We start from the raw sequence: 25,798 nt of genomic DNA, 5'->3' as shown, positions 1-25,798 counted from the left end.
TTTTGTATTTTCAGATGTTTTATTTCATAAATATAGCAAAGTGTTGTATATTAAAAATATAAAAAAATTATAATAATAAGTCTTTGGTAGAGGTAGAACAAAGACTATAAACCTCACTAAAAATCAAGACTTCATTTATCACTGTAGAATTCAACTTCATTATGTACAGTAAGCTTCTCAACTAAATTTTACTCTACTTCCATATAATAGCTTACATTATACTGGCTTACATTTTACCAGTAATGCAGAAAATAAGCATGCAATGCCTGTTGTACATGTGAATTTGTGCAATAAATAATACATGAAAAGATTAGAAAAGAAAAATTTAAATTTAAACATAATGGATCAAATATCTTTTCTCTTTTTTTCTAATACTGTAGAGTAAAGGTTGTGCTTACAAAGGACATACAACCATAGTCTAAATATATTCCAACCATAGGCTAAATATATTACAACCATAGGCTAAATATATAGGACATACAACCATAGGCTAAATATATTCCAAGGACATACAACCCTAGGCTAAATATATTCCCCAAAATTAATATGTCCCGTTTTTTTAGCATGCGACTCGGCATCTGTGGTCCCTTGTAATGGCTTCTGACAAATAAGACATCGGAGAGAGAAATTACACACATCTGTATACTGGCGGGATTCTTTGGCCTCTGAAGCCAGTTCCATGGCCTGAGCCAGCACAGACTCGTCACTTGTTGAGAATTTATATTCTACCGGCCTTGTGGAATCCACTGGTTCCATGACCAGTGGGTCATAGTGTATTCCATTGTAGATCAGCAGTATACGTTCCTTGTAATATTTGTCTTCTCCGAATCTGTCAATCCTTCCAGTTTGCGTGTCAACGATGTCAATTTCCACTTGAAAGTAACTACACAGAATGGACAGTTCGATGCCGCCACCCCATGAATCGGGCTTCTGTATCCAATTACAGTATTTGTCATTGGGTTTTCCAAGAAAAGCATCGTTGTATGTTTTTGGGTCACCCATAACAATACGGGCGATCAGCTTCCTCAATTCGGGAGCGCGAGATGGGTCCACTTTTCCATTGTCCATCAGGCTGTTGATGCTGGTAAACAAACAAGAGTTATCCGCAGGAACCACCTTTCTTATAAGAAATCCTTTAACTCCAGACAGGAATTGGGATTGCATGGCCTGGTCGACATATTTCTGACGATCTTCTGCTACAACCTTGTCTTCCTCTACAATGAGAGTATCTCCGGACCGAAATGGAAGGGAAGTAAGAGGTCGTGATTCATCATTGATGTCTATAATCTTTGGTGGATAACCCAGGCGAATTATGATGTACTCTTTGGCAATGCCTGTTATACTGCTTAACTGTTCTTTCAGGTTTCCTACAGTTGAGTTTAAGTGCAGATCACTGAGGTATGTTTGTCCAGATTTCCACTTGCATCGAATGTTCAACTGTCTGCCATCCATGATTACCTAAAGAGAGAAGAAGATAAAAGTTTTATGAATAGATCCAGGTTGTCAAATATACATATATATATATATATATATATATATATATATATATATATATATGTATCTATATATATATATTCACTTAAGATAATAAAATAATGCTAATTAATATTATTTTATCAATTAGAGTAAAGGTGAATATTAAGTGGCATAAACTTGATTACTGGTAGGTTACATAGCTGATAAAAGAAGTCTTAACTAACAAATATGGAGGAAAACGGAAATAATTTACATGTACCATGTACACAGAATTCCCAGTATGAACATTTTTGTTTTGGGGCAAGGTCAAGCAAAATGTCACATTTGAGAAAATAAATTCAGTAACTTGTGTGGTATGATCAAAAAGCTACTTGTGTTTAGTTTCCGAAACTGTTTGTAGTTCTTAGATATACCTAGCCATTCAAAAGTTATGCCCATTTTAGCAAATCACATTTTTGACTTCAATTAACAGCAGTAACTTTTTATTAAAAATATATACCTTTGTTACAGTACTAGACTGTAAAAATTATCTAGAAGACATATTAAACAACTTTAAATAGTAAAACATACTTTACTTTACAAAGTTAGCTAAAAGAAATTATTTTAAAATATTATAAGTAATTAGTAGTAATTTATTAAAATATACTTATGGTGTCCCTGTTACTGAAAAACATGATTTTTCTTCTTTTTTTTGTTTCTAAGCTAAATTTTTAGGGTTTTTTAATCCATATGATCAACTACATGTAATAGCTAGGAAGTGATAAGTATTTTTTTTTTAATTATATAAATTTAGTCACTGTGATCCATTAAAAACCTGTCCCTGTTAATGGAGGGACATTTGTGCCATTGTACATTCAAACAGTTTGTGTGATAAAACCAACTTGAAAAACATATGTATATGTATTTTAATTAAATGAACTAAAATAATTTATGTAACATCAACTTCTGCAGTTCACAAACACCACCAGTATATAGATATCACCGTACAAAAGGATTACAGAGCTCTACTAAGTGGGGCAATACAATTTCTGTAGGAGAATGGAAGGTATTACCTGATCACTTTGTAACTGTCTTATCAAAAGGATGTGTATCTCTACTTCTGGCAGACTAAGAGTACTTAATTTACTTCACACATTAGTGCTAATTAAAAGCCCTGGGGAAATGGAGGCAGTTGTAATAAGTGTGAAATTTTAAACAGCAACATGAAAGATATTTTTTCACTTTATATTTGCTTAATATGTATATTCATTTTTATAAACCCAATCCTTGCCTGTTCAATATCATGTATATTAAACTGTTCTACAGTCAAAATACCTATTGTTTGTTCAGAAAAATAAAGACATTACAAAGAACACCAAAAGAAAAAATAGAGTTACCAGATATTTCACAAAATGCACAAGCAAAATGAATGTTTTCATTTATCCACCAGTTTATCTCCAGATGAGATACGGACATTTGTCCCCCAGTCCAAAAATGGATAGGTGGACATTTGCCCCCCAGTCGAAATGATGGCTAGGACATTTGCCCCCCAGTTGCTATCTACTATATTGATAAAATGAAACAAAAACACTAAATATATCATTTTGGATAAATATTTATATAATACATATTTAAGTTTGAGCACATGTTGAAAAAGCACATTAGAAAGCACATTGAGGGCAGTGAACAACTTTATTTTAATTTTGTACGAAACAGTGTACTAAATCTAAACAAATAAATATTTATATGATACATTTAAGTTTGAGCACATTTTACATAAAACAAAAACAACTTTCATTTTGGACAAATACTATAAAAACACACATATTTACTTAAGATAAATATTTATATAATACATATTTAAGTTTGAGCACATGTTGAAAAAGCACATTAGAAAGCACATTGAGGGCAGTGAAGAACTTTATTTTAATTTTGTACGAAACAGTGTACTAAATCTAAACAAATAAATATTTATATGATACATTTAAGTTTGAGCACATTTTACATAAAACAAAAACAACTTTCATTTTGGACAAATACTATAAAAACACACATATTTACTTCAGATAAATATTTATATAATACATATTTAAGTTTGAGCACATGTTGAAAAAGCACATTAGAAAGCACATTAGAAATCACATTTTATATGTCCCTGGGACATCTGTTTGCATAGGGTCTTTAGTTGCTGCTGCAGTTGTCTGGTCTCTCTTCGTACACGTTTCTTGGTTGGATCTCCTGTTCGTGCTCTTTCTAACTCGGTTAAAACATTCACTTGATCTTTCTGGATGCACTGAATTGTGTGCCACAGTCCTGGGTTTTTGTATCCGACAAGATGACAGAATCCATTGTTCCAGGATTCGCAGACATTATTAGTGCGTGATCCGTCATTCATGGTTTCTTCATATACATTCCAACACTCGAGAGGATATTTTGGATTGTATGAACGTACGATTCGTAAGATTCCTCTCGGACCACGTGTTGACTTATAGGGTCCACTTACATAGTTAACATCAAAATAGTCAACTATATCTTCCAGCTGTTCTGGAACAATTGTGCGCAGGTGACGCATACCTTCCTGGACACGATCAGTTGCCAAGAATGCTAATCCATCAAGCATTCCGCAGAAGTGTTTCACTGATTCATCATTCTTGTAGAGAATGGATAGACCAGCATTTTGTATTTTCCTCCAAGTACTTTGCGTCAGGTGGTAGAAGCAACCCTGAATTCTGATGTGTGCTCCTAGCATGGACCTTATGGCATTGTGTATGGCTATTTCAAAGTCACATGAGATTGTGGTTGGGTCTGGTACAAGAGCATATTCTTCACAAAGAGTTCAATACAGCTGCAAACACTTCCTCATATGTAGACTGGTGTTTGTTGGGCAGAAATGCATATATACAAGTGGCATACACTTCATTCACAGCAGCCCTTATAACAAACAGTTGTTTGAATTGCCTTGGTGCAGTACCGAATGTCCCGTCAATGTACCATCTGTCACTGTCACACATATGCTTAAGTCCAAGTTCAGTACCAAACACTAACACCCTATTATCAGATTGTCCTGCGTTATGATTGTCATATAAGAGAAATGGGAGATCATCAGCTCCACCTGTAGATGTGTACTCCTCTGGAAGTTCTGGGATGTCACTGATAGTGGCTGGTTCTAGTGGTGTATTTCCGCGTTTTATTCGTCTCACATACCGCTTTATTGTATCAGTTTTTTCAGACGCCACGCGTACTCTAACAGGGTATTGTGCCAGTGTATCGGTGATAATCTGACCAGGATTTCCACGATTAGTTGTAGCACATTTCTTGATGTCATGTCTTACTTTCATGGCCTCTATGGCGAACTGGTCAGCTGGGTGGCTATGGGTTGTAGCTGATGTGATGTGTGTTTTCTGGAACAGAAAGAAATGTTTATTATTTCATAGTATCTTATACGGAACGTGGTAACTTGGGCCTGGTAACTTCGGCCCCAGGTAATTTCGGACTTAATCTCGGTCTCTGTATTAATAAAAGCAACTTATATCTGGGTTATACGCAAACAAAAGTTTGTAAACAACCTGATATTATTATTTTAAGATGGGTTTGTTATTTAAACATTATTATATATTCACTGAAACTTCTTGCTTTATTAGATATAAAATATATGTACAGCTGGGTGCATGTAATAATAATAATAACAATAACAATAATATACAAGTATATTTTATACTTACTGAAAGATCTGTTGTAACTGTTCCTTTGCAAGAAGAACTCTTGCATTTGGAACATTCCCAATTATATGGAAGACTTGCGCGACTTCTTCTTGGTGTAGGAATACCTATCTTTCAGTATGTTCTCTGACCCACGTGTGCTCTGAATTATCTCCATCATGTAATAAGTTGGACATTACAAAAAGAGGCTTATATATGCTTGAATTTTAAGACAATTAACACTAATTTTGCAAGTTTGTAATACATGTTCACTTTCTGTTCACTTTGATCATTAATTGATATATGTTCACTATCTGTTCACTTTGATCAGTAATTGATACATGTCTGTTCACTGTTATCAGTAATTGATACATGTTCACTATTTGTTCACTTTGATCATTAATTGATATATTTCCACAATATGTTCAGAAGAAGAACATAACAGAACTTTTATTATTGGAAGAAACCATCATATATTAAGCTATTGCAACTATATAACATACAGAAGTTTAATCAGCTATGTAATTTTGGAATATATTTATTTCAAGCAGATAAATTAAGAAAATGTTATCTTAAGGTATTTGCCGTTTGTTTTATGTGACATATGTTTTCTTGTTTATCAGAGCCTGTTCTCCTGTATTTTATGTATGTTATGTTTTATGTTTGTAAACAGATGAGCTGTAAAGCTCAATGTTAATTAAGAACTTATTAAACACAGTAATTTAAGTTGTTAATTAAACCAATTTTTATACTGGGGGGCAAATGTCCTAGCCAACATTTCAACTGGGGGGCAAATGTCCTAGCCAACATTTCTACTGGGGGGCAAATGTCCTAGCCATCATTTCGACTGGGGGGCAAATGTCCACCTATCCATTTTTGGACTGGGGGGCAAATGTCTTGGGGGGCAAATGTCCTGGATTCCTCCAGATACATACATGTAGTATTGGTAGTTCATGTTACTGAACAAATCAGTGCAACTGATGTGTTTATTCAAGTTAATCATCCAGCTTTAATATCCTCAACATGCTCATGTATACAAATACATGAAACTTGACCATTTGGATTAGGAAAACATAATGAGTCAAATCAGAGAAATGTATTAATAGTTATCTGCATGATTCTGTCACACTAGACCAAAATAAAATGTGGCACACTGTTACTGGGGTATGTGATCCAGTGAATATTAAACCAGAACATTAAAAATAATATATATACATATATTATAGGTGTTGTTTGCGTAATTTCAACATACATACAGCACCTGTGTTAAAACTTCAATACAAGCTATTAGCAATGTACAAGTTTGGATGTACTGTGTTCAAGATCTAAAACAATATAGCAGTGAACCACAAATTTATTAAAAATATCAACATTATCTATGTATTTTTACAATGTTAATGTCTGTGACAAGATACCATGTCACTATCATTTGGTCTTCATACATCATAAGTGAAATATTCGGATTATATACAGTTTTTTGCCTAAACCTGACTCCTTTGTTTAGGTATAAACACCCAATGCAGTAATATTAAGTTACTATGTACATGAAATTTATTTTCATAATTTATGATAAATGATTATTCATTCCTCAAAATTCACTTCAGCATTCAGCAATATTCACGTAAAATATGAAGTAAAATTAATTCATCTATCATTTTAGATACACCCTGATTTATATGTTGACATAATATGTTGAGGTTTATCTTGAACGAATGTAGGGCAATTGCTCACCGGACAATACCTTACCAGACAGGACCTGACCGGACAATTGCTCACCAATAAAGTGAGAAATAAGACAATTGCTCACCTTTAGGTGCTGAACTTGTTTAAAATATAGCTGATTTAGAATTTATTTTATATTATTTAAAGGTGTTTAATTGACATTTCTATGCTGAACTGATGTGCTGAACTTGTTTAAAATATAGCTGATTTAGAATTAATTTTGTTATTTTATTTAAAGGTGTTTAATAAACTGAGGTTACCATACCCACTGATAATATCAGAGATTCCCACTCCCACCCAACCATTTACAAACACATACCATAACCTAAAATATAATTTTATTGATAAAAAAATCATCAATTGTGGTGAGCAATTGTCCTATTTCTCAGTTTATTGGTGAGCAATTGTCCAGTGAGCAATTGTCCAGTGAGGTATTGTCCGGTGAGGTATTGTCCGGTGAGCAATTGTCCAGTGAGCAATTGTCCGTACTCCATCTTGAACACAACTTCAATAAGAGTTTCAACCAAAACATCTATGGTCAAATGATCTACAATAAAGGTTGTAGTATTATCACAGCACAGTGACATAAAAAGCAATGTAGATATTGCATACATATACATGTATAGTTGTTGTTTTTGTTGTTTGTTTGGGGGGGGGGGGGTTGGGGGTATTCTGGGTGGGTGGAGGGTTATTTGCTGAGACAAAATTATTTTAGATGAATCAAACTACCATTGCTTCAGGATTAGTTTTTGCTGATGCCGATTTCTTAACTGCGAAAGAATATAATTTCGCCTAGCTTTGGATTTATCGTGTTATTCAACTTTGTCACGACTTGTGTTGTGATGGCTCGGCTCATTGTAAATTACAATGAGCCGAGCCATCACAACACAAGTCGTATGTAATGTTTAAACTCGACTAAATCATTAATCCTTGCTTCCTGAATTATTCTTTGTAGTCGGGCAATCTGATTTTATAAAACGACATAAACAATAGGTTATAATAATTCTGCACTTTAAACAGATTAATGTAAAATATTGTAAAAAAACAAACACTTAGGAATAAAACGAAACCTTTTTAGTAACCAGTAAAAACAAGCGGAAATGCATAAAACGTCATCAGTTCATGTGTAGAAGTGGCTGTAGCAACGGTGGTCGTAAATCTTAATAAAAGATTGCGTATAAACCAGGGTAGGGATCCTATGGGGACCTTATGCCTTACATAATTTGTTTTCCATTCATACGAAATACAACTATTTATAATATACTGGCATCATAAAGAGTATTTTAGAAATTTCGAAAGAAAGAAATGTTTCATTTAACGACGCTCTCAACACATTTTATTTACGGTTATATGGCGTCAGACATGGTTATAAGGACCACACAGATATTGAGAGAGGAAACCTGCTGTCGCCACTTCATGGGCTACTCTTTCTGATTAGCAGCAAAGGATCTTTTATATGCACCATCCCACAGACAGAGTAGTACATACCACGGCCTTTGATATATCAGTCGTGGTGCACTGGTTGGAACGAGAAATAGCTCAGTGAGCCCACCGACGGGGATCTATCCCAAATATATAGTACTATACACACAAAGAAATCAGATCCGCTTGTTTGTGATATGAATTTTGACTCGGTGTGTCGGCAATTTAATGTTATTATTATTATTATTTTAAATGTTTGGGGTCTTTTTTAAACGTTATGGTCGCACTTGTGTGTGTGTGTGTGTGTGTGTGTGTGTGTGTGTTCTGGGGTTGTTTTTTTAAAGGACATTTACTTTATTTATGGATTGATTTAAAATTGCAGTCGCCAGTATTGTACAATTTAATTATGTTTCTATAATTAGGAAAGGGCCTCGTAAATTGCATAACTTGTGCCTAATCCTTTTGTATATGATATACATTAATTTATATACAATAAATTAATATGTTTTTAATATAGGTTCAGTCGGGTAGGGCCTACTGGGAACCACATCTATTTATTCCGTTTGGCCCAAGGCCATCGGTCATTAAAGTTATGTAATCGTTAAAAGGATCCAGGCTGTCTTCCGCGTGCGTAATGCAAGAGCAGACTCGGGACATATTTTAGGGAGGGGACAAGGGCAAACGGACCAGCTCAAATAAACATTTAAGTCAGGATTTTATATTAGGGGTTCAACCCACTATGGGGAACCCACACTATGTATATGTATATGTATATGTATATGTATATGTATATGTATATGTATATGTATATGTATATGTATATGTATATGTATGTATGTGTGTGTATGTGTGTATACTATGTACGTACGTACATGTATGTATGTGTGTGTATGTATGTGTGTGTGTGTGTGTGTGTGTGTGTGTGTGTGTGTGTGTGTGTATTTATGTGTGTGTGTATGTATGATTTTATAAAATTTAGTTCAATTCAATTCAATTCAATTCATTTATTTCCGTATATGAATTATACAGACATGAATAATAATAATATCAACATCAAGAAAAACGAAAAACAATACATGTTATAATAGTTACAATATCCTAGCACAGTTATAATTTATATACTAGTAACAATATTTAACAAGTGACAATGTCATTAGGTAGGAGGTCTAGCAACTGAAAGTAAAAGACGTCTTTCTTCAAAAATCTCATAGCAATACTGCCCTATGATTGGAGCAATATGTGCTGGGCAGAGAAGTAGAAAGAATAGTTTCTCAGTGTCTGTTAATTGAATAAATGTTGGGTTAAGTTGGTGTAGTTTTTTTATACAGTATGTTTCTACGTTTTGTAGGCCTAAGGCCTCGACATTTTATAAAAAAAATGTAATTCATCTTCCATACCAGAGTTGCAGATTTTGCATATCCTTTTGTGTTGTTCAAAATTTCTGTGCCTACCAATTTACATTTTAAGTCGGTGTGCACATATTCTTATTTTGTTATGGCTTTGTTCAGTAAAAAAAATAATATATATATATATATATATTAGGCGATGGGGGGGGGGAGGGGTGCATTGCCCCCGTGCCCTCCTCGCTACGCCTGTTGTAATGTAAACAAGTTGTTAAAAGGGGGGCGCTTTAATTTATGTAGGGAGGATAGGTACCCCTGGTCCTCGCCTTTGAACCCGCCCTTATAATGACCGTGACCATAAATGTCACGTAAAATTGACACCCCAAGTTAATTGGATAAAACGCTGGTGAAATCTTTTATTCTTATAATCAGGATGGGAGGAGTTAAAATATAAGCTTTGCTGATTGACACTACCACGTGGGTACGCGTTTAACAGCAAAGGCTTGTGGGAACGATTGCCTGGTTCTTGGTCGTTCCCTGTTTTTAACCACACATTATACAAGGCAGACAAAGCGGAGCATTATCAGTGAACAGTTGTGTTCTCTCTCTTGGGCGATTGTTTTACATAAGCAGGTTGAAATTGGACGTAGACAGTCGACATATTTACTGTTATTCTAAATTTCTTTTAAGTTGAAACTATTTCTGCAGTGATCATGACCAAAAAGGTTGCAAAGAAGTCTAAGGTATATATTTCGGAAGTGATACAATCTGGAGGTTTTTTTATAAAGGGTGAAAAAATTGCCATCTCTTCTTTTCAGTTTTTGTTGGAGCACGTGGTCGGTCGGTCATGATGGTATTTTAATTTTAAACCACTCTTAGGTTTGTTATGCATAAATTATATGATTCTATGTTATAATGTGTTGCTTAAAACGTTAAGAAGAAGATATTATTTTATTCTTTAAATTTATAGGAAATTTAAAGAATGCACCACTGACCACGTGGTTGGCGAACCACGTGGCTTCTCACCCACACGCTTATTTTTTGTGACAAAAAAAACTTTTTCATCAAATTATTTCTTGGTAAATGAATACTGGAATAAATTGTTTCAACCAATTTAATATGTAGAGCATTTCTTTGAAAATTACTAAAATGTGGTTAATTTTAGGAATTTGTTTGCCAAAGAATGAAGCACATGGTTGGTTACTTGGTATAAAAATGAACATTTGGCAATGTTAAGGGAAAGCATTGTGGGCCTTTGATAATTTACCAGTGCTCCCCCCCCCCCCCTTTTTTTTTTTAACAAAGAAAAAAGATGCAACGGTTAGGAAGATGTTCCCTTTTTACATCCAAGTGGAGAGCAGGCAGATGTTTATCTAGCAAGAGTTCCTTTTTTCCTCGTAACATTTTTTAAAACATTTGTTAGAAAGTTAAGATTAGGGTAAGCAATAGTTATATACAATACCTTTTAAAACCATTTGTTTTATAAAACCAACATAATGTTTATATTATATTTTGTAATCCGTTAACCCTATGGGCAAGAGCTCCCCCCCCCCCCCCCCATCATTTATAATAGGTTAGGGTTAGGGCCCCATGCCCCACTTTTCTATATACACCCCATCAAAAAATCCCTCTTTAGATCGATAACTAATGGGGAGAACGGGCGGTACACTTTCCACGCTATGTTTTGCCTTTGAAAAATTAAGACATTTTTGACTAAAATTTTCTCCATGTGTGCTTTGGAAGAAATGTAGCATAGAAGACTGAATTAAGCATTATGATCATGTGACTAAACCTGCATTTTATTCCGTAGATGTTCGGTTCGTTCCATCAACATGCACCATATGAGATTTATAAGTATTAAAATGCAGTTTCACTTGTTGATCCACTACGTGGTCGATTGGTTGAAGTGCTCAACTAATCAAGTTGAATCCAGGCTTGTTGTGTTAAAGGCAATACCCAGATGATATCGCCAATTCAGTACCCCAAATGTGGGGAAACTGTAGAACTCATTCCGCACCAAATTGTATGGCAAAAAATTAACCAAAATCTTTCATAAATTGTACAAGCATTTTCTTCAATGAAATTAGTTATTAATCAATCACTTATGCTTAAACAATAGTCCTGTTTTAGACCTGCAACTTCCAATACAAATGCTAAGGAAAACCATTAACATTGTTTACTAACTTGATGAAAAAAAATTCAGCTTTTTAAAATAAATATTTTAACAAAGTATATTTAATTTGATCTGAAATATTGAAAAATTAACTTGAAGTAGGCACAGTTTAAGTTTCAGTTTGTTTAAGGTTATTTCAGCTTTTTTTTTTTTAATGGGCATCATGTTCCTTGTAAATGCAGTAACAGCATTTGATGATCTATCATTAATCGGCCAACAGATTAAAATTGTAATGTTTTGAAATTTAGCTAATGTATTGGCTTTTACAGCCAGATTTGTTTTTGTTTTTATCAAAGAAAATTGGTCCCTTTTTATAGTGGATTAATTTTAGCCCAATCATTAGATGACTGGTTCTCTAAGTACACACCACCTGCTTATGGAACAGATTATAATTTGGCAAACTGTCTTTCAGATGGTCTAAGCAGTGGATGTTGACTTGGGAGAAGTTTACAAAAGAACTGGCTTCTACCAAAGTTGTCTTTCCTCTCCATTGGTTGTACTGTTACCATGACCTCTGCCGTACAGAGGCATATTAAGCACAGGGTTACCTTGACCTCTGTCGTTCAGGGGCTTGTGGAAATTAGGGGTACATTATTAGCCTCTGTCGGTTCAGGGGTGTCCGGTTATGAATTGTCAAATCCTCTTATCGTTTGAGGTGTGAACCATACAAAATGTCTGCCTCTGTCGATCAGAGCAGTCCTGGGTAACCAAATTGCAGCTAGTACCACTATCGTTGACCACTACAGGTGAGTTGTAGTATTTGGTGGTTTGTACAGGTGTGCATATTGGATATGTAGTACAGTGCACTAATCAACAATTAAGTCAACTAATAAGCCTCTGTGGGACTAGAATTTTAAATTTAACTTGGTTCATATGGTCCATGGAGATTTTGGAATTTGCAAATGTCATGATTGTGTATGGCAAAGATTCACAGTTGATGTCACTAATATTGTTAGCATGGAAATGTTTGAAAATCCTCAAAAATGTCTTTGAATTTAAGTGTATGAACTTTTCAATGAAATGATGAGAATAGTCCTATACGTTGCTAGGTAATTACTGTAGGTCCTCGCTAGGTATGGGACGTTTCATTAAAAATAAAATATTTGGTTCACGATACACCAACTGTCATATTTTGAGAGCCACTTTATTTTTAATTCTCATTTGTTAAATAATTAAGTAAATACATCATAAAAAGAAAAGGATGAAACTATTTTTGACTGGTTAACAAAAAAAATTATATCGTTTTATCACGATATTGTTTGGTTCGGGTTATTTCATTAAAACGTGCCACATGCAGAGTTTGAAATAAACACTTGTCTGTTTGTTCTAACAAGTGATAATCTGCTGGTAAAAATCTATAATGCCGTTTCATTTTTAGCATTAAAAACATTGTCCTTGCTCTTGAGAAAAACTTAACAAAAAAGAATTGGTGGACAAGTAGACTTGTAGATGTACTTGTCAAGTGCACTAGTGAAAAATTCTGCTTATTTCTATCGCCGACATGTAGAAGCCCAAAGGAGTGCAAGCCACATGTCACTGATGTATCATTTAAAACAAATCTAAATAAACCATAGTATGCATATTGAATGACTTGATTGAACCATGGGCTGTGAATCTTGCCCGAAGTGCTCACTGGAATGTTGTCATGGGGTAATTGCTGAATTTAAAAACCCCAACTATAGGCTGCTAGTTGACTCTTGTTTTATGTACTGTATTTTTGTTGTATCATGTATTCTTTAAAAATCCATGTTTGATTATATGCAGTTTGTTATTAATTAGGAAAATGCAGGTTGGGTACGACACCAAGATTTGTTTCCTAACTTGAGAAAAATGAGTCTAATCATTTTGGGAAAATGCAGTTCATAAGCTTCTGAATGCTTTACAATATATTACAAAATTTGAAGGAGTCTTTGATTTTTAAATATATTTTTTAAAGTAATGGACTGGTTTCTTTATTTGGTGCAGACCAATTAGTCTTGACTCGGTCTGGGAATTTCTTTTGGGATATATATAATACATTCAAGGAATAAACAAATCTGTGTTTATTTTTTTATAGCATAAACATGTATTTTCCTGGTATTTGTTATGATATTGAGGTGGTCATTGCTGATTGAGGTGGTCATTGCTGATTGATTACTTGCCATCTCAGGTTGCCAATGGAGTTAATTTGAAGGCTAAGAAAGATGTGGCCCCACCACCACAAGAATCTGGCTCTGAAGAAAGCATGGATGAAAGCAGTGCTGAAGAGGTAAAACTGTTTTTTTAATCAGGTTCTGTGTTGATGAAAGTAGTATTTAATTCCATTTTTCACTGCAGCTTTTTACCTTGTTTTTACATCATTATGTATTTGTATTTTTAGTATAAATAATTGTGCAAATACATACCTTTGATGGTCAATCTCTCGGTTTTGGGTGTGTTTTTTGTGATGGGGCATCATTAAAAATTCATTTATTCCATTTGTGTAATGCTTTCCAGACGATTCGTCCACTCACCTTGGATAATTCGTCCACTCGATGACTGCATTTTTTCCAAACACATTGTTATTTCTTTGACATTGTAATCGTTTCTTAACATTATTTTGTGGTATACTATAACCAAAAAAGTAAAATAGTTAGAATTCAACATTAACTGTTTGTATTCATTATCATGCGGATGATTCATCCACGGACGATTCGTCTACTGGCTCGTACATTATCTTACATGTCATGATGTGGTAAATAGGGATAGGGAAGCCTCCATGTCGGAAGACTATTACTACCCCCCTACCCCCCCCCCCCCCAATGTCATGTTCTTCAATGGCGTAAATTCTATCCACTGTACCTTCCCTCATCACATGTTATCCCCATATGCCTAATAACCTCGAAATAAAACAAATACTCGTCTTCAATTCCAATTTAATTAAATGTACATTAAAAACCAATTCAACAAAACAACAAATGTCATTCAAAAGTTAAACTGGCCTCGGTGGCGTTGTGGCAGGCCATCGGTCTACAGGCTGGTAGGTACTGGGTTCGGATCCCAGTCTAGGTATGGGATTTTTAATCCAGATACCGACTCCAAACCCCGAGTGAGTACTCCACATGGCTTAATGGGTAGGTGTAAGCCACTTGCACCGACCAGTGATCCATAACTGGTTCAACAAAGGCCATGGTTTGTGCTATCCTGCCTGTGGGAAGCGCAAATAACAGATCCCTTGCTGCTAATCGGAAGAGTAGCCCATGTAGAGGCGACAGCGGGTTTCCTCTCAAAATCTGTGTAGTCCTTAACCATATGTCTGACGCCATATAACCGTAAATAAAATGTGTTGAGTCCGTTGTTATGCGGCAAACTTTTCTTTCTTTCAAAAGTTAACATATTTGACATTAGTAGAAATGAACAAGCGAAAGTTTTTGATCAATTAAATCGGTGTAGAATCGATGAATGGTATTTCGTCGTTAACTGCACAAATCACTGCATTGCCAATTACTTCACAATATCACAATAGAGGACAACTGTACACTTAATTGGTAAAGCAAACAGAAACCAAACAAGTTTAAAGGGAAGGGCTAAAGATTATCTTTACTGGGCATATTATACTTAAAACATTCTACGAAAGGCGTACATTATAGAAACAAACAATAACCGAATAAATAGAAACGCCAAAGAATTATGTCTTCATTCATCAATCTCCACTTTCCAATTCTTAACATTTCCATTATGGTGGAGGTGGTGGACGGGACGGCCTAGGGAAATGAATTAAAATGGGGCAGACCTTCCTGTCTACTCTCCGACATAAATACCAGATTAACCAGACCTAAATACCAGATTAACAACTCTCCCCACCCCTCTCGTTGTGAACACAGTTTCTGGCCCTAGTCAGAAATCGTGCTCGCAACGAGCGTGCTTGAACATTAACTTGATATAAGCATGTTAATTCCCGACATCTGACCTGACAGTCATTTGTGGGCATACATACATACATTATGTCTACAGAGCATTGTTACAAAAACGTCTACCAAGCGTAATCTAATGCAATATAATTTATTTTCACCTTTGTAAATTTATAACACAGCAAAAAAAATACGGGGTAAAATATATCTAATAATTTATTTAGCCCCCACGTACATGTAGTACACATTATTTAGTCCGTGGACGAAATATACTTGGGAAATAAAAACCCAGTGGACGAATCGTCCGAAACTGATTTTTTGTAGTGGACAAATTATCCAATGGATGAATCGACTGCATCCCTGTGTAATGCTACTGGAACAGCTAAATCCGTGACAGTTACCAGTTGGGATTGTTTGAAGGTCCCTGGTTATTGGGCACTGTAAGATACTTTTGAATCTTGCGGTGGGCATTTACAAGTGGTCCATTTGTATATCGGATGGTTGATGTTTAAGATCCATTGCTACTGATCATTTAGCCCATGTAGTGGTAGTGGCACACCATGTTAATGAAAATTGTGTGTTGTCTAAATAAAATACCCTCCTTTGTCAACAGGAAGAGACTGCAGTCCCTGTTCAAAAGAAGCCAGTAATGAAGTCTACACCGAAGCGTAAAGCTGACATTGATGAAGATGATTCGCCAGAGGGTAGGTCATTTAAAAAAAACTGACATCTATTGTGTTGGCTTGTTTCGAGTATATAATACTGTAATGCATTGAGTCAGGTTTTCTACCAGAAAATAATTTGAGGGTACATAATAAAACAATGGCTGTGAAATTTTCTATCATCGATCTAAAAAAAATTGCAAAAAGGAATCCATTAACCAGCCAATGTCTCAACAAGCAGTGATTAATGTTTTTTGACAAGTGCTACACATTTTGGTGGATTGCGATCGTCTCGAGCAAATTAGGTTATATCTCTATTTGGGAGAGGAAAAGTAATATATATATATATATATATATATATATATATATATATATATATATATATATCTATATATAAATAGCAGATATATATATATAATATATATAAAACTCACATTGTCGTAACATTTTGAGAATTGATTTAATTATTGAATGGTGAGTCCGATAATTACCAAATGTTGCAGGATTGTTCACAATTCACTCTAGTCCATTGTGAGTAAATGATAGGACACACCACCACGGTCAAGGTCATCTGGAGTCGATACCGGGTGTGGCCTCCGCGTGTGTTGACAACTGCCTGGCACCGCCTGCCCATTGAAGCAACCAGAGTACGGATGACGTCCCGGGGGATGGTGGCCCACTCGGCCTGCAAGGCTGCTGCCAGCTCGGGCAGGGTCTGGGGCTGTGGTTGTCGCTGTCGGAGGCGTCGGTCCAACTCGTCCCATAGATGCTCAATTGGGTTCAAATCAGGTGATATCGATGGCCAAGGAAGGACATTAATGTTGTTGTTCTGTAGGAAAGCCGTTGTGAGACGTGCTGTGTGAGGCCTGGCGTTGTCATGTTGGAACACTGCGTTGGCGTTGGCCATAATTGGAACGATGTGTGGCCGGAGGATCTGGTCAATGTAGCCCTGTGCATTCAGGTTGCCCTGCACGTGGACCAGGTCAGTTCCGTCAGTGTGTGAGATGGCTGCCCACACCATGACACTACCCCCGCCGAATCTGTCCACTTCCTGCACCCAGTTTGCCGCATAACGTTCACACCACGACGCCTATACACGCGACATCTTCCATCATGACGTCGGAGCAGAAATCGGGACTCGTCACTGAACCACACCTGTCTCCATCGCAGTTGAGGCCATTGTCGATGAATCTGGCACCACTGCAGTCGGAGTCGACGGTGTTGTGGTGTTAAGATGACACCTCGAACTGGACGTCTGGCACTAATTCCTACCTCACGTAGGCGGTTCCGTACGGTCTGGTCGGATATCCTGCGCAAACCTGGTATTGCTGCGGCTGTGGAGGTGGCAGTAGTCGATCGTTCCCGAAGGTGGCGTACCCGGATGTAGCGGTCCTGCCCGGGGGTAGTGACCCGTGGTCGACCGGATCTAGGGAGGTCACGTGTTGATCCATGTTGCTGGTAACGGTCCCCACAGTCTGGAGATGGTGCTTGGGGACACATGGAATGCCCTGGCAACGGCCGTTCTGGATTTGCCTGCGTCTAGTCGGCCGATGGCATTGTTTCTCTGCGGTTCACTGAGACGTGGCATGTCCTGGATTGTCAACTGTCGGCCAGATACAGAGGCCAGGCAAGCGAACACCCTGCACTTTTATACTGTCGGTGTTCATGTTGCACGTGCAGACAACGCACGTGCAGTGGTGACATGGTTTGCACGTGGCTGCGTTTTTGCGAATATTCACATTTTGGAACTTTATTGTACAGTAGCTGCGTTTTATCGAATGTAACCGTGGGAATGTGTTTGGGACATGCAATGACCTTATATTCACAAAGCATGAACCGGTAGGAAACATAAAATCGGAGTTATAACCCATTTGTACCCTTTTGCGTTTCTTTTTTTGAAGAGTATATATATATATATATATATATTAGTCAAAAGTTGAAACAAAAACTGTAAAGAGCAGTGTGTGTATATATGTGTGTGTGTATATATATGTGTGTGTGTATATGTGTATATACACACACACACACACACACACACACACTGCTGTACTGTTTTTTTTTTTTCAACTTTTGAATAACGGCTGTAGTTCGTCGGTGATGAGAGATGACGAGTCTTAATCCAGTTGAAGACAATTGAGGCATTTGGCTGAGACTGAACTGCAGTTTATACTTGGGCCTTAAAAAAAAGTTTTACGTTTCATCCTTGGGGGAAAAAATAGCAAGTTGGAATTAAAGTAGTTTTTTTTAATCTAATCAAGAAAACAATCGCAGATTTCATGGTCACTACATAAAAGTAGGGTTTGTTGGGAAACCAGAAACAATTATTTTTAGGCCTTGTTCAGATGGATTCTAGTTTTCTGCATCGTTAAAGCCCTGGTATAGTCGTGGATTGATCCTTGTTGGTGGGCCTGTTAAGCTGTCTCGTTTGTAATAAAGGCTGTGGTATGTGGAATCGTGCAAAAAGAACAGTTGCCATTAAATAGAGTAACCCGTGGTATAGAGGCGGCATGTTTTCCCCCGTCTTATCTTTTTAACCATATGTCCTATCCGTAAACATCAATTTTTTGCATAAGTATTGCCAGACATCGGTAACTACAATATTGTTCAAAGCTAAATATGTGTGAATATTAAGTCTGGTTCTTGAGATTGTCTCAATTGGCTTCAAAACCATAGAATACATTTGCATTCATGTATAAGAAATGGAAGTGGTTTGAGACTACTCTGGGCCTGAATTTAAGCTGTGGTTACTGCTATTTGCTTTTTATGTTTTATTGCACAAACACTGGTACTGCGTAAAACTGACATTTATAAGCAACACTGATTCAAAAGTTTAACAATTTATTCAAAGGATTTTCACCACAAAGTTTCATGAAAATTCACAATAGCTGCATTTTAAAATTTTATTTAAAATATTTGATTCTTGTGGTTTGTCTGTGATGATCGATGACGAGTCTTAATTAATTTGAAGACAATCGAGGCATTTGACTGAGACAGAACTGCAGCTTTATTATATTGGAAATTTGATCACCTTTTTAGCATTATGGGTTAGTCGTTTTAACTTTTGAGTACATTTATTTATTAAGTACCAATTTAATCTTACTATTGTAATAAAGACCATTCTAACAGGACACTAAATAAAAAAAGCTTTTATTGAACTTGAGTATATATATATATATAATATATATATATTTATAGCATATATATATATATATATATAAATTGTTTTAGCATGTCATTTTCTCAGCTAGGAAACTTCTGTCAATTCCACAAAAACCCAACTAACTTTTCAGTCGGAAGAAACTTTTTACTCTAGTTGGTCATAATATACAAAGCCTTTCAGGTGAAATATAGCATCAGGGCTAGCTCTGGCTATGTAGAAAGTTTTGCCAAATTTTCTATTAGCTGCATTTTAAAATTTTATTAAAATTTTTGATTCTTGTGGTTTGTCTGTGATGATCGATGACGAGTCTTAATTAATTTGAAGACAATCGAGGCATTTGACTGAGACAGAACTGCAGTTTATTATATTAGAAATTTGATCACCTTTTTAGCATTATGGGTTAGTCTTTAACTTTTGAGTACATTTATTTATTACGTACCAATTTAATCTTACTATTGTAATAAAGACCATTCTAACAGGACACTAAATAAAAAAAGCTTTTATTGAACTTGGGTATATATATATATTAAAAAAAAAATGTTTTAGCATGTCATTTTCTCAGCTAGGAAACTTCTGTCAATTCCACAAAAAACAACTAACTTTTCATTCGGAAGAAACTTTTTACTCTAGTTGGTCATAATATACAAAGCCTTTCAGTTGAAATATAGCATCAGGGCTAGCTCTGGCTATGTAGAAAGTTTTGCCAAATTATCTATTGGATACTAAAATTGCAGAAACCCACTATTATTTTCAACTAAATATCAATCATTACATGAAATTCTTACGCCATAAAATAAAATAAAAATTGCCTGCGGTGTTTAAAATGCCCAGTCGGCGAATTTGGCAAGTGACAGAGCTAGCCCCGAGTACGTACAGAACCACATACCAATTGTTTTTCACAATGTTTGTTGCATTAGTTTATAGTGCAATAACATGGGAAGAACAGCTGCATGTAGTTCTAAATGTTGACAACACTGACAGTTGATTAAAATTATTTCTTGGCACGTTACAATGATGGTACAAATCACATTGTATGTAACTGCTTAACAAGTTAATAAGCTGAAGTGTACGTTAGTAAGTACTTCATGCTAATTTTGTTTTTGCTTTTACAGCAGAATCTACTGTGCCCATGAAGCTGGCTAAAATGTCGCCTTCTGTTGGGAAAGCTAAAGCAGTGAAAGTGAAAAGTATGTTGAGCCTTCTGGTTTCTGCAACTTAGTAATATTTTTCTTCCCATGAAGTATCCTGCCATATTAGGAATCGATGGATCACATGTATATTTCACTTTGGATACATGCATAACACACTATTATGTCCTTAAACAGGACTCGAACTTGACAAGGGCATCGACAGCACTTTTAAGAAGCTCGTGGATGTTAGAATTGTATACACCTGGTGCAAGTTGTCTGCCAGTGTATAATATTTGTTAATTTAAAATTTCTACATACTTGACAATTTTGACCCTGCTGTGAGTCATTTTACCCATGGAAATTAAAAAAGAATTGTAATTAAGGCTGTGGGGGAGAAATTCTGAAGTTCGAGCCCTGATTTAAGGAATTTGTGACTTCTCCTGTGACCAATTTTGGAGCACAGGGAATGCATTTTCAACAAACTTACAAACCACTGGTTTGTTACTGACATTGACCATACACAACTTTGCCAGATTCCCCACATATATGGCATCATACATAATACATAAGATCAAATTACACAATATATTTTGACGAATGGTACCTAAATGTTTTGGGGGGTTTTAACTTGATATTTGGTCTAAAATTATGAATAACAATATTTTGACGAGTCCTGGTAAGTAGACTAGTTTTTATTTTATTTTAATGTGCGGAAGTATTGTAATAATAGCTAATTTAAATGAAATCGGTATTCTAGTAAACTGGGTGAGAAGTATGCATGAAATATGAGTGTATTTTATTTTTCAGCACCAAAATCTGCCAAGAAAGCAAAGGTGGTGGCACCAGCATCTGCCAAGAAAACTAAGATGACTCCCAATGCCAAGCCGAAAGCAGCAAAGCCAGAAAGTGATGATGATGACGATGATGATGAAGATGATGAATCATCTGATGAAACACCGGGTAATTGTTTTTATTAGCAACAAAGAAAACCCACTAAGTGTTAAAAGTTTATACTAGTTTAGTAAGGTGAGGGTCAACTGGGACGCTACCATCCCTTAGGATAGTTCCTCATTGAACTAGGGTAATGAAATTCCTGGTGTGTGATACAGATGATCTTTTCTTGAGGGCTAATCTGCTGGTCTAATGACTTGAATATTATGCATTAAAGAGCCTTGGTATTAACTTCCATCACCAAGGCACCAGAAAATGTCGGTTACATGATTCCTCTCCAAAGGAAATTGCACAAGTTATCAATTATATATCTAATTTATATATCTTAATTCATAAACTACATCTAAAGTATATCTCTTACATAAATGTCATCTAAATTACACTAAATTATTACAAATAATCCAAAGGGAAACTGAATGAAAGTTCAGAGAGATTACAGAATTAAAAAAAAAAAATTAACATTGTGGCGGGATCACAAAGTGTAACAATGTACCAAATAAAATTTAAAACCCCTAAAAACACACACACAAAAAAACGTGTCTTCCTCCTGTCTAACGAGATTAAAATAAACTAAAAAGAATAAAAACTAAAGAATAATAATTAAATGCAACAAACAAAATACTATTTAATGCCCTTTGGGACGGGCCCTAACCTGCAACAAAAAACAATGTCAAGCACACATGGTCAGAAACTGGGAAAAACGCTGCTCTTTCAGTACCATTAATATAACTGGGTATATACAGAAAACATATGAGCATATACTTTTCTTTGACCATCACCTATGAGATGTACATGTGCTAATGGTAGTACCAAACCAAATAACTTCCGGCTGGGTCAAAATTCGAGGTGTACCAAATTTTTGAGAGAAGTGAACACCACAAGTCCTGTGATTGATTATAAATGTGATTGTGTTGGTTGTAAAAAAAAATATGCAATTTAATTTCATCTAGTACCAATGTGTCAAGTAGCCTTGTGCTTGAAACATGTATGGAATACCTGTATAATTACAGAAAAAAAAAGTACTTTGTGCAGAACTAGGGTAGTCATAGACGCTACCCGTTGTCTCGGAAACAGCAGTTTGACCCCCAAATTTTTCCGATTCACTTTTAAGTGTGAGGATGGTAGTATTTATATCTCTGGCATTTATGTTTGATACGCTGCAGGTAGAGGTTTTAGCTTAGCCACATATGTTACTATTGTCGTCTATGGGATTTGATTAGGTAGTATACACCCTAATAGTACAGATATGTTTATCATTTGTCATTCTCATCCTGAGTGTATTTTATAATTTAGCACCAAAATCTGCCAAGAAAGCTGGTATGGTAACACCAGCATCTGCCAAGAAAACTAAGCCGAAAGCAGCAGAACCAGAAAGTGACAGTGACGATGAAGATGACGACGACGATGACGACGACGACGATGATGAAGCTGCTGGTAATTTTTCTTCCAAGTTAAAAATACTAGTTTAGTTCTAACAAAGTAAATGTATCTTGTATTATTTTTAGTGATGTTCCTCTGATCGATTATGATATATTAAAAATAATCTGACTACTGTGATTGATTATAAAAATTCATAATCAACTCGTTGCTCGTTTCTACAATTTAACATGATGGCAGTTATATAAATATACTTGACTTTTGGTTTATTTTCATGTGTATAATGGATAGCTATTAAATGTTATTGATAAGCAACAGTTTTTTTCCCCCCAAATGTGCATAGATTATTTGAAACAGAACTGGTTTAAACCTTGAAATTTTATCATTTGTAAAATAAAGCAATTTTCAATTGCTTAGTATTCTTCCCTAATACAGCTATATCTTATTGCAAAAAAGACTATCAGTCTGTATTTTTCTGCAGTTCCTCAACTTGGTAAAAAGCCAACAAAAGCTAAAGGCAAACCAGCAGAAAGTGACGACGACGACGATGATGACGATGATGATGATGATGAATCTGATGGTAACTTTCTTTTTCGGGATGTCTTAACATTATTAGGATCCTTCATTGTAACATAAAATTTATTATTAAATTATGTGGTATGTCATCGAATATTTTGACTGGTAGACCATTCTACAATTGCACTTTCAAGTAACAAACACATTCAAAACTAATAGTGTGCCTTCAATTGCTTGAAATTTACAGTTAAGTAATGGTTAAAAAAAAAAAACCAAATTACTTCAATCAAGATTCAGTGCTGTCGTTCCAGCTGACTTGAACATAATTTCTTACAGAGGAACCCCCACCTCCACAGCTTAAGAAAGCAGCTAAGGGAGCCGTGCCAGTAGCCAAGGCTAAGTCTAAGGCTAAAATGGAAGTCGATGAGGAATCTGATGACGATGAGTCTGAAGATGAATCGGATGACGAGGATGATTCCGAGGGTGTGTTGTCCTGAAGGCCCTAACCATTAAACAATTAAAGAATAGTGAACCCATTAAAGGGACATTCCTGAGTTTTTCTGCATTTTAAGATATTTCCGACTAATAAAATATTTCTACGATTAAACTTACATATTAAAATATATTTTCTGGTTTAGAATATTAGTGTCTGTAGGTTAATATACAGCCACTAATATTTTATACAGAAAAATATATGATATATAATTACCATCGTTAGTCTGCTAGTAGATAACATCTTTAACCTTCTGACTACTGCAGGCGAGATATCTCGCCCGACGTCACGTCAGTCGATATACTGTACACTGTATACAGTGCATTCCCCAATTCATATTTCCCGCCGTTTTGCACACAACACTCACCGGAAACGGAAATATAATTAAAGAAAAAAGATTTTTTTTCAAAATGGTGGTTTTTGTTTTGATTTTTTCAATTGAAAATACCTTGAAATTTTGAGTTCAAAAAGTGGTTTTCGGCAAGTATTTTCGCTTGACAACAATGGCTGCACGTCGCGGTAATTTTCAGGGATCGATAGCTGATTGTAACAGCTAATTTGATAATAAATTTGATCATTTTACCAACAACGAAAATTACCAAATATTGCAATATGAATCGTAGTTCGGGTTTAAAAAAAAATTCTGGTCAGAAAACCACTGTTATCGGGAATAATGGACATAAATACTGGACACCTGGCCACAAATGCCCGTAAGTAAACGCAACTTTTTCGATTTTTTGCCTAATTTTAATCACCATTAGCCGATCTAAAATAATAAAAAGACACGAAAATAATACTTAACGATTCATATATGAACTTTATTTCATGTATTTATGAAACATTTAAGTGAATATATGTGAGTAAAAATTATAAACTTGTACCCACTCAACGTGGTTTTTGTTAAAAATTAATCCAGTAGTCTAAAGGTTAAAATTACAGCAAAATCAGGAATGTCCCTTTAACTCTAAAACTAGAATGTTATTAACTTTAGTATTTAAGCTACTAATGATTGTTAACTAGAGTATATAAACTCACTTTAGTATTTTAGCTACTAACTACAGAGTATGACATTAACTTTGGGTTGGTGGGGGGGGGTGTAAGCCATTATATTTAGAATACAATCCCATCGAATCTTGTATACAAGCCATTATTAACATTAGGATGTAAGCCAATTACACTAATGTAAACCATTAGCTTTTATACTGAAGCTGTTAACCCATAGTTTTGGTTTTAGTATTTAGTAATGCTCTTAGGTCTTTGTGGGTTTTTTAAAGCATGTCAAAAATTCATTTTACAAATAAAATGAAACCATTATTTTCATTTTGATTTTAAATATTTTTTAAGTTTTGAAAGTGAATTAATCCATGATTCCTCTTATTTGCTATTGTTAGACCAAATCTGTTGACTATTGAACAGCCAGTTACTACATTAATTAATATTTTTAATTCTGTTTTTAACTTCAACAGAGGAAAAATCTTCAAAGGAATCCAAAGAAGCAAAAAGTGAGTATGGAGGGGAAATACCTTAATTTTTATTTGTTTATATATATATATATATATATATATATATATATATATATATATATATTGTGGAAATACCATTTTACAAAGTTGACACGAGTTGTACTAAGCTAGCAAGTTGTTTCAACTGCTATGTGCTCTTTTGGCTGTGTGAAAATTACTGTACTGAAATAGCATCAGATTGCTCTCTATGGACCAAGTTTACTAATTTTCCTGTGTCAAATTCTTTTCAGCTGATGATAAATCACTATACCCTTGTAGAAAGGTTAATATGTGAAAGCAAACAGGTTGCACATGTTTAGGGCTT

At 35.3% G+C, this 25,798-nt stretch overlaps 2 protein-coding genes across 9 annotated transcripts in view; one reads left to right on the top strand and one right to left on the bottom strand.

The window, feature by feature from the left end:
- LOC121368090 (ubiquitin thioesterase OTU1-like) overlaps positions 1-25,798 on the bottom strand; it is a 50,026-nt gene continuing 24,228 nt past the window's right edge. The window contains exons 1-2 of one of the 4 annotated variants that reach the window (XM_041492642.1): positions 7,946-7,980; positions 1-1,458 (exon numbers count right to left, since the gene is read on the bottom strand). In XM_041492642.1, the coding sequence (XP_041348576.1) occupies positions 523-1,452 (930 nt within the window). In that variant the 5' untranslated portion in view covers positions 1,453-1,458; positions 7,946-7,980 and the 3' untranslated portion in view covers positions 1-522. Of the gene's footprint in view, positions 1,459-7,604; positions 7,624-7,925; positions 7,981-25,798 lie in introns of those variants that run through there. The other 3 variants (XM_041492643.1, XM_041492641.1, XM_041492640.1) reach the window with 3 other exon arrangements.
- The window catches only part of LOC121368087 (nucleolin-like), a 32,802-nt gene continuing 17,231 nt past the window's right edge, over positions 10,228-25,798 (top strand). For 2 of the 5 annotated variants that reach the window (XM_041492631.1, XM_041492630.1), the window contains exons 1-9: positions 10,228-10,383; positions 13,963-14,061; positions 16,296-16,386; positions 20,617-20,691; positions 21,442-21,594; positions 22,879-23,019; positions 23,444-23,542; positions 23,815-23,961; positions 25,438-25,473. In XM_041492631.1, coding sequence (XP_041348565.1) covers positions 10,354-10,383; positions 13,963-14,061; positions 16,296-16,386; positions 20,617-20,691; positions 21,442-21,594; positions 22,879-23,019; positions 23,444-23,542; positions 23,815-23,961; positions 25,438-25,473 — 871 coding nt within the window. In that variant the 5' untranslated portion in view covers positions 10,228-10,353. Of the gene's footprint in view, positions 10,384-12,226; positions 12,560-13,962; positions 14,062-16,295; positions 16,387-20,616; positions 20,692-21,441; positions 21,595-22,878; positions 23,020-23,443; positions 23,543-23,814; positions 23,962-25,437; positions 25,474-25,798 lie in introns of those variants that run through there. The other 3 variants (XM_041492633.1, XM_041492632.1, XM_041492634.1) reach the window with 3 other exon arrangements.

This window comes from Gigantopelta aegis, chromosome 3, assembly GCF_016097555.1.
Source record: "Gigantopelta aegis isolate Gae_Host chromosome 3, Gae_host_genome, whole genome shotgun sequence".
NCBI classification, from domain to species: domain Eukaryota; kingdom Metazoa; phylum Mollusca; class Gastropoda; order Neomphalida; family Peltospiridae; genus Gigantopelta; species Gigantopelta aegis.
This window is presented reverse-complemented; position numbering and strand designations above follow the sequence as displayed.